The sequence below is a fragment of the Mus pahari genome, chromosome 8 (genome assembly GCF_900095145.1).
Source record: "Mus pahari chromosome 8, PAHARI_EIJ_v1.1, whole genome shotgun sequence".
Lineage (NCBI taxonomy): Eukaryota > Metazoa > Chordata > Mammalia > Rodentia > Muridae > Mus > Mus pahari.
The window spans coordinates 17,063,418-17,073,305 of record NC_034597.1 but is presented as its reverse complement, the minus strand read 5'-3'; the positions used below and the strand labels follow the sequence as shown (position 1 = coordinate 17,073,305).

Below are 9,888 nucleotides of genomic sequence, written 5' to 3'. Positions count from 1 at the left end.
GCCCTGGCTGTCCTGGAACTCACTTGGTAGACCAGGCTGGCCTCGAACTCAGAAATCCACCTGCCTCTGCCTCCCGAGTGCTGGGATTAAAGGCGTGGGCCACCACGCCCGGCTTGGTTGGTGTTTTTGAAAGGTTAACCTGACAACATCCTAGGCATTCCCACATGGCCCTTATTTTTAGTGGCCACTGTGGCCTTGGAGAAACTCAGCCCTTTCCCTGAGTGGGATGCTCTTCCTGCTTTCTAACACAGCTCTGCCCTTTCTCCAAAGTGAGGTTTTAATACCCTGGGGATCATCCAACTGCCCTCCCCCCAATTCCTTAGCCTGGGAATGCTGGGCCTACAAGTTTTCTCCTACTGGTCCTCTTTCTTGAAGAGCAGAGCAAGGTTACCCAGCACAGTCCCCAGCGAGATGGGAGTTGGGGGAACCAGGGTCATTGCCCCAGTCTTCCTGGGTCACTCAGGGTCACTCAGGAGGAGGGATAGCTTCCTGGGGCCCAAACTGGACTCTCTTGCAAGCAAATTCCATCACTAGCACTGAGAACCATGGGGCTGGAGTCTGTCCCTCTCAGCGCCTCGGTTTCCTCCTCTGTAAATGGGTGTGCTAACAACAGAGCCCAGTGACCTCACCCATGGCACGGAGACACAGGTTTTGGCCACGACACATATCTGATGGTTAGTCAGTTCCCACAGGCTGGCAGTAAAATCCAGAGCCACTTCCATGGGATCTGGCCTGGGAGGAGCAGAAGGCCCTGCAGAAGGGGAGGAAGCCAAACCCTCCCTCACAGCCCAGCTCTGCAGAGTTCACGTGGGGATGGGGGTGGGGGTGGGGGTGGGGGCGGGGGCCGTGTCCAGAAGGAAGTCTGTCCCTGGCCTTGAGAAGGTGCCCCAGCCTGCCAGGCGGGCTGGTGTTTCAAGGACAAGGCCTTGCCTTTCTGCTATCTCTGGGGGAACTGGCAGCCGCTAACAAATCCCCTGCAATCTTCACCCACCAATCCTGCCTGCTCACTGGGCGGCTGAGAGCCGTTTTTCACGGGGAGCTGCACACAGCTTTGTCTTAGAGAGACAGCTCTGGCGGGTGCCCCTGAATGGGGCTATTTGTCCTCCATGCTGAAGGGAAGGCAGCTGAGGGCTCTGCTGGGGTGGGCAGAGGCAGAGAGGGTGGAGAAAGGCTATGGAGGGGGAGGGGGAAGGTAGAGATTGCAGCCAGTATGACACTATGAGAGACCAGAAGTGCTGTCCACCACGGAGGTGTCTCAGAGTCACCATGCAGCTCGGTGAGTGCAAAAAGGCTTGTTTTCCACGACCATGGGATGCTGGTATATGACCTGCTTTCCCTGGTATAAGGAGTCCCTGGCTGGTAAAAGTTGAAATGACCTGACTGGTTTTGGTTGCTTTCGTCCCATCCCAGGCCCACGACAAATTAACTACGGGGCTGCCACACTAGCTACCGTAGAAGGCCCCGTTCCAGCCCCTATCCCTGAACTGAGAGCTCTAGAGTGAGACCCAGTGTCTCTTAAGAGCCTCTTCCACAGGTCACAGGCAGAGAGAAGAGGCAAGGCATGTCTCAGTGTCTCCACTAGGACCCGCTGACATCTGACAGGCACATGACTCATTAGGGAAGCAGAGCAGGCATGCATCTGGGGACTTAAAGCCAGCAAGCGACATTATTTCCCACTCCTGTTCTGGGACTTGGGCTGCTGTGCTGGAAGGTGTGCTTAGAACAGAGGTCAGAGGTCAGATATAGGCATGCCTACAGTGCCAGGCCGCAGAGCTAAGACAGCAGGTAGTAGGGTAGGCACATCACTTGTCCCCAAGGGGGAACCCAGTGGACTTTATCCATCTTGGGGATGCAGACCTAAGATTTCCATCCAAAGGAAGCAAAACATTTGCATGATGGTGCTACCTCACAAAGAGCAAGTGCACATAACTAACAGGCACGTTCTAAAGCCACCAGCAGTCCAGCGTCCACATCCAGCTCTGGGCAGCCTGGCTGTGTTCGGATTGGCAAACACCCTCTGCCTGTCCCCATTCTAATCATTCTTCTGCCTTCTGTGGTCCCTTCTCCAATAGCTTGCTGAAGTGCCTGTCAGGGTGGCCTGGGTGTTCTTGATGCCTCCCACGCTAGCTGGGTGCCTACACTTCCATTCTGCCAATAGCTCCTTTAAACCACCCCAAGCATAAGTATTGGCTATACCAGGGAGAAAAAAGAAGACCAAAAAAAAAAAAGCATTTGGCACCCCCACGTACACCTGTGCTCCAGCCCTACTATGGCTTGGGGCGCATCTTCCTTTCCTTTGGTCCCTGGGCTGCTTACCTTCTGGGCTCTGACATTCTCTATTCTGTTATTTCAACATGTGCTGGCGGCCCAAAAGGTCAGCTGAGGCTACACAGATCTATTTGAGCATAGACACCAGCGGAGGCATGCAGGCGACTCTTGGGGACCCTCGGACATGGCGACTGCCTGGTACTCGCTCCCATGTAGGCTGAAAAGAAGGCCGAACCACTGAGCGCCCAAGAGGCTGACATTACAGTGCAGCCTGGCAAGTTACTCTGGGTTGGCATGCGGTGGTGGAGGGGGCTGGTGGGCATTGCTATAGCCTTGGAGGAGAGCCTGGGATGTGTCAGGTGCTGGGGGCTGGGCAGGTGACCTTCTATGCTAGGAAGGGGTGGGGGGTGTGGGAGGGTGCAGCCGGCCCCTCAGGAGCCTCAAGATGAGGATGCGAGTGCATGTGCGCATGCGTGCTCCTGCTCCCGTGTGCGCAGAGGCTAAAGGCTGCAGCAGAACAAAGAGTTGGGGGCTGGGCATCAGAGGGCCCCACGTGGAGGCGGCTGCCTGGGCGGCTTGTTGCAGTGTCTGGGCTGTGCTCAGCTCTGCATTCCGTCTCTGTCTCTCTCATGTTTGTGCCATACAGTGCTGCCCCCAGGCCTGAGCCTGCTCACTGTCACCACCCTGCTTGCTGCCACAACCACGCACACAGCCCAACTCTCTGGCAGCATTCTTGACAAAGCATCTCCCCTCACAGCATGATCTCATTGCACGGCCTTCTCAGGCCCCAGCCTGGCCTCCTGACAGGAGAGACAGAAGGCAGAAGGGTGGGAGAGGCGCCCATAGATGCAGCCAGTCGCGCGTGCACACACTGCTCAGCCATTCAGTTACAGTCATACACCACCCCCAGAGCCCACACACAGCTGTGAACACCCACAGGTCTCTGTGCCCCGAAACCCCTCCACTGTCACAGAAGGACTCCTCAGGTACATGTGTTCATACTCAACACAGCCAGACATGCCAGGCATGAGCATACATGAGTATGCAAAGACAGACAGACAGACAGACAGACAGACAGACAGACAGACGGACGATGTACACGTGCATGACATACAGCCACACACACAGATGCAGACCATGTACATACATACCCACACAGTCAGACATATCAGGCATGAACATACACACAGCACTCCACACTCACAATGCACATACGCATGATACACAGCCATGCGACACACATACTTCACATAAAGACACACATGCATGCACAGCCATACACATGTAGAGCCACATGTACCCATTGTGAGGTTAAAGTCTGAGAAGCAAGGAAACTCAGAAAGGCATAGGAAGTCGAGGAAGATAGATAGGGCCAAGAATAATGAGGAAGGGACAGCCAGCAGAGGCCCTTGGGGAGGAAGGACAGTGACGCTGCACAGGCAAGCTAGACAAAGTGGAGCCTAGGCAAATGGGGCAGACGGGGGGGGGGGAGAGCAGCTGGGGTGCCATAGTCTCTGAGCACAGAGTGCCAGGACCAAGGCCTCTTGGGAGACTAGGAGAGCCATGGGCAACCGAAGGGCAGGTTATGTCTGGTCATGGACCCACTTATCCACAGAGATAAGGGGGAGTGATATGCCTCTTGGGCGGAAGGGAGAGGTCAGATGTGTTGAGGATGGCGAACGATGGCTGGAAGGTGGCATGTGCTAATGTCCACCATGTCAAGTACCACCTGGGCATCTCTCTTAGCCCACACTGAGAGAGTCAGCCCTCTGAGTTCCCAGAGGCATCTGTGCAACAGGGCTGCCAGCCTCCAACCACAGGTCTGAGCCAGGCAAGGAGGCTGAGAGATCAACCTTGAAAGAAACCAGCTGAGAGCCTCCAGCCTCCCAAGCAGGGATGCCCTTACTTCTCAAAGACCCACATAGGAAAGCTGGCGAGTCAGGACTGTTGGGTCTGACAGGTCTGACTCCCCACAAGGGGACATTCCACTTCAGCCAAGGCACCAGAATGCTGCCTTACCAGCTTTCTAAGGAGTCCACGGACAAAGGAACACACGGACGACACTTTGCCTTAGGCCCAGCACGGGAAGGGGTGCTGTGAACTGTGACCTTGCCCAGCTGTGACGCAGACAGAGGGAGAACAAACCCGAGTTCAGAATCAGAATGCTGAAATAGCTCTTGGAAAGTGCAGCATCCTGCTGCCGTGCCAAGGGAGAGAGAGGATGCTTGGATCCTAGACAGGAGTCAGCTGAGATGGAGCAGGCAAAGCCCTCAGAGGAGGCTGCGGTCCCAGTCCCAGCTGGGTCATTTATGAGCTGTGTGACCGCAGACAAGCCACAAGACTTCTCTGAACTCCACGGGCCTCATCCGTAAATGTAGATAATATTCTGTACCCCACAAAGCTGAGGTTTACAGCACTTTGTAGATGATTGTATGAGCCATTAGGAGAGGGGTTTAAGAGTCCCAGAGGTCAGGTTTCACAGGGCATGAGGCCTCCCCCTGTACCAAGGACTAGTTCTGACTTCCAGGATGCCCATTCTCCCATTGACCTTGTCTCTCTTTGCCTACATGATCTTTCTTGACTTTGCCTATTATCTACCTATCTATCTACCCATCTATCCATCATCCATCTACCCATCCATCCATCCATCCATCCATCCATCCACCTACCTACCTATCTAGCCATCTAGCTATATCTGTATGAGGGAGATGGAACCCAGGGTCTCATACATGCTAGGTGTCCTGGTTAGTTTTCTGTCAACTTGACATAGTGGGGTCATCTGAGAAGACAGAACTGCACTTGAGACTATGCCTCCATCAGATTGGCCTCTGGCAAGTCTGCGGGACATTTTCCTGATGTGAGAGGGCCCAGGTCACGGTGGGTGGTGCCAACCCCAGGCAGGTGGTCCTGGATTGCATAAAATAAACCAACTGAGCAAGCCATGAGAAGCAAGCCAATAAGTAGCATTACTCCACGGTCTTTGCTTCAGTTCCTGCCTCCAGGTTCCTGCCTTGAGTCAGCCCTGACTTTCCTTCCTGATGGCATAGGGTTATCTGTAGATGGAAATAAATCCTTTATTCTCCACGTTGCTTTGGATCATGGAAGTTTATCACAGCAATAAGAAGCAGCAAAGACACTAGACAAGCATCTTACCACTATGCCATGCCCCAGTGGTCTCCTTAGAGACCTGACACTGGCCCCTATGTCCACACTGATCTCTGGCCCATGAACTTGTTCCTTGTGTTAGCAGAGGTGGGATGTCATCGCCTGGGATTTTAGCCATGTTCCCATTACCGTCAGGACAGGGAACACAACCTTTAAGACAGGGCCTACATGATTCAGCTGCCATTGGCTTCAGCAGCCTCCCTCTGGCCCTGTGCTCTTGCCTCTAGGTTTCAGAACTTCCGTCCTTGTTTTAATTCTGACACAAAGCCCTGTCCTCTTCCCACTCAAGGACCTCTGCACAGCGTGCTCTTTTCTCCTGTGAAGGAATTGTCCCATATTCAACTCTTGCTCAACTCTGGGAAGCTTCCCTTGACCCATCCTGCTCTGCGCCTTCCTTCACAGCACTGAGCATGGCCTGAACCTGCAGACACTTCACTGTGCGTGTGCACCCCCACACATTACAGTCATCTGTCCGCTTAGTCTGAATCAATAAAGAGGGTTAGTACCGTCCTGACCCACTCTCCACGCTTTACGTGTTTCTAGAACTTACCATGACCCCTGCAAGGCAAGTCTCACGATTCCTACTTTCCCAAGGAAGTCAAACTGAGGCCCAGAGATCACAGCTCAGCAAGGGCACTCCCAACAGTCAGCTGTCTGTGTGGTTTAAAATCCAAACGGACCTGCTGCCTACACATATTTATGGGGCAGGTGTAAAAGTGGATCATCAAGAAAGCAAACAAGCAGAAAAACTGAGACGGGAATCCATCTTTTTTTGCCCAGGTTGCCCCCAAATCCCAGTAACTCTAATGTGTATCCTTCAAAACAGAATGCAGGCCAGCACCTTCCCAGACCTCTGTAAACACGGACTCAGGAGCCCCTTGCTGTGGCCACATCTCAATAGACAATGTTTTGCAGAAGACTTTTTTTTTTTTTTAGAAATGCTAGATTGACGGGTTCGGTTTTGTTTTTCTTTGAGTGGGTTTTGAATGAATGAGTGAATAATAAATGAATGAGTGAATGGTGGGTAAGGATCACTGTGCACGCTAACTCAGCAGTACCAACCTGACTATGTGACCAGGAAAACCTCTTCTGTTTTCCCTAAATCTCACTGTCCTCCCTGGTGCAATTGGATAGATGACACAAGGCATTCGTCAAGTGCCCACAGCAATGACAGCACCTGAAGATGCTTGACCTGCCTTCGGGTCAGTGCCTGTGCTGGGGCGTAGCAAATCTGAGCGTGCTGTCCCTCTGCTGGGAGACACCTAGGGCTGAGCCCTATCCGTAAGCCATAGAACGGATGCCTCCACCACTCACCCTCGGAGGCCTGCACCACCCCTAGCCCGAAGGAGGCTCTTCCCACCTTCTGCATGTACCTGTCGAGCCCCAGACAGGTAGGTACTTACCAGCAGACTTGGGGGTGAACTTGTCTCGATTTGCAGCGCACACGGCCAAGAGTCTGTAGCCCAGGTCCAGGTCAAACCCTTGTTGGGCAGCCACACGGCTGACAACCTAACAGCAGGAAGAGGAAATCCAGGGTGAGTTACCATTCTCTCAGAGTGGAGCCTGAGTAGGTACACATACCTACAGCAATAATGAAGCAGGTGAAGGCGCCAGGCTATGCAGGGGTCAAAGGCCAGATGGAGCTAGGACTCTAGTATGTCTCTTTTAATGGCTTGAATGATAACCTAGCTAGGCATTAGCTTGAGATGTAGTACCACCTCCGCTAGAGTGGCTCCAGCTATGTGCTCTTGCATCACCCCATAGCTGCTCACCTTACCTCCCGAGTCCTAGCCCCAGGACGCTTCTTTTCTCTCAGCCTCCCCCGACTATATCTGGGCTTCTGTTCCTACCTCTACAGGTACTCACTACCTCTGCTGCTCCCAGGCACCAGCACATTTTGGGGTATCTCCTGGAGATGTCCTATAGTATAGTTGCCTATAGTATGTCAAAGGCCAGGTGGACATTTGGTTCTGTGGACTATCACACTTCAGCCTAGAAAAGCAGAACCCTGTATCCTGGAGCTCAGCTTGGGGTCTGACTCGGCGCTAAGTCCTTAGAGTAAGCCCCTAAACGTTACCCATCTGGAGAGATAGGTGCCTTGTTGGGTTACTGGGTGGAGTTGGGGTACCCCAAGGACCAAAGAGAGGCCTTGGAGGCTCCTGCATCTGATTCTGTCCCAAGAAGACCTATCCCTGGGTGATAGATCCAGAGCAGCTTCCAGGTCTGTACTCCCATCTCATTAACAATGGCCAGACAACACTTCCTTGTTGAGGAGGGAGGAGCTTTGAAAATGCACTCACACAGGAGAGCAGCTGGGGAAGCCATGGCTGGGTGGGAGGCTGCTCCCTTTCAGCTGCTGAGGAAGGGAGGCTGAACCCTCAAGCCTCCGGGGACTGCCCTACTTGGATGCTGTTGAGGGGCCTCAGGCTGCAGAGGGTTTAGCCTGGCATCCGGGGGCCATCACAGTAGTGTCCCACTTGGCATGAGGGAGGGCTCAGCACGAGGGTTCTACAGCTGGAAGGGAGAATCCTTTCAACCAAGTCTGTGAGGCCAGCTCTCCTTTTCCTCTCCCTGCATCCCAATCTCTCTTTTCTTTGGCAGGGTATCACTGTAGCCCAGTCTGGCTTCCAATGTGTGATCCCCTCTCGAGTGCTGAGACTGCAGATGTACCACCATGCCTGGCTCCATCTCCTCTCTTTAACTGAGGGGACGCAGAAGGTCAGGAGTATAACAGAATGAGGGAGGAGCCAGCTGGGATGGGAGGAAGCAGCTAATCTCACTTGGGGATGTTTGCTCCGTTTCAGATGCAAAGAGAATCCTTCCATGCTCCCCGGACTCTTTCCCACAGGCTCCCTGGTTCTATGTTTGCTCCCAAGTCTTTAGCCCGGTAGAATGGAGCATCCTTACCCTCTGCCTCAGTCCGGATCCCTAATACAATCTGGCCTGTGGAGGTTTCCAGGTTTCTAGTCAGGGACTCTGGGGAGTAGGGAAGGTTCTGGACTTTCTGAGCTACAGCTTAGATGCTGCCTTCGGTGTTTTCCGTTTCGAAGCATTGGGGAGTTCCGCGGTGGAGTCACTGTGTCTGACTGGTGCAGTGCTAAGGTTCATGCTGGGAACACTTGTCAGTAGTTCCCAGGGGACAAGAGTGCAGTATGTGTGTCCAACCAAGGGTTAAAGCCATAGCTCTCCACCTCCAGGGAGGCCTGGGGGTCAGGGAAGCAAGGCAAAGGTTTCGTGCCTGGTCTGATACTGGCCAGTCTTGTTGCTCTGGTTTAGAAAACCAAATCTAGCTGAGTTGAGCAAGAGAGGGCCCGGGGTCAGAAATAGAGTGAGCGTAAGGACTTCAGGCCCAGGAAACAGTGGATCTGCTGTGGCCAAGTCTGGCATGCTCTGGGCTCAAGTTGTCTTTTGTTGCTGAAAGAAAGGGGCTTTGCTCGAGACCATACAGCAAAGATATGACAGAGCAAGCAAGCCAGAGCATGTGACACTAAAAAGCCCCATGTGCCACCCAGCCCTTGGCTGAGTCCGAGCCCCCAAGAAGGTCTCATAAGGTAGGGTCCTTTTGGCCATCAGTATGGTGTATTGGTAAAATGGTCAGATTATAGCTCAGAGAGGCCTGCTGTATCCCAGGGTTCTATGGTTGGCCTAGACTGGATACATGCTAGAAACCAGCTCATCTAAGGCTGTCCTTCTGCCAGGCCTGGCTGGCAGGTACCTAGACCTGAAGAGGGGCAGCTGGCAGGGTGTTCAGTTTCAATACTTCAGAATGTGAAACTATTGTCCCAGAGACAAGACTTGCCTACAGGATCACAGGGGCAGCATCGGCTGCTTCTCTGAAGTTAGGCATGAATCTGGGGTGTGCATGTCCCCTTCACAGTCATCTCAAGTGACTACCTACTCCCTGGGCCTCAGTTCCTTCACCTGTGAAATGGGGACAAATGCTCTTATGACTAGTGCATTGGAGTGAGTCCAGACAGGCCTCTAAGGGTTGATTTAGGTGGCCAGCAGCCCAGAGACTCACATTTGCACTGACTCTGGGCAGCTTAGAAGTTGGTGGCAAAACAAACAAACACAAACCAAACAAAAAAACCTAAAAATCAAAACCACCACCACCACCACCACCACAACAACAACAAAACCCTCCACGCCCATTTGTTCTCTGCAGCTGAGTGGTTTTTAATTTATATCCTCAAAGTAAGCCGATCTGGAGGAATTTGGAACTAGCTACCAGAGGTCACCAAGGGAACTGTGTCAACCTGCAGGCTTAGCTACCCCAGGCTAGGGAGGGACACAAGCCTGCAGTGTGTGTGTGGGGGGGTGTATGTGGGGTGTGTGTGGTGTGTGTGTGTGTGTGGTATGTGTGGTGTGTGTGTGTTGTGTGTGTGTTGTGTGTGGGGTGTGTGGTGTGTGTGGTGTGTGTGTGGTGGGTGGTGTGTGGTGTGTGGGGGTGTGTGT

At 53.2% G+C, this 9,888-nt stretch overlaps 1 protein-coding gene across 7 annotated transcripts in view; it reads right to left on the bottom strand.

The window, feature by feature from the left end:
- Zmiz1 (zinc finger MIZ-type containing 1) overlaps nt 1-9,888 on the bottom strand; it is a 206,707-nt gene that overhangs the window by 77,911 nt on the left and 118,908 nt on the right. For all 7 annotated transcript variants that reach the window (XM_029541335.1, XM_021202856.2, XM_021202857.2 and 4 more), the window contains exon 6: nt 6,837-6,942. In XM_029541335.1, the coding sequence (XP_029397195.1) occupies nt 6,837-6,942 (106 nt within the window). The remainder of the gene's footprint in view (nt 1-6,836; nt 6,943-9,888) is intronic.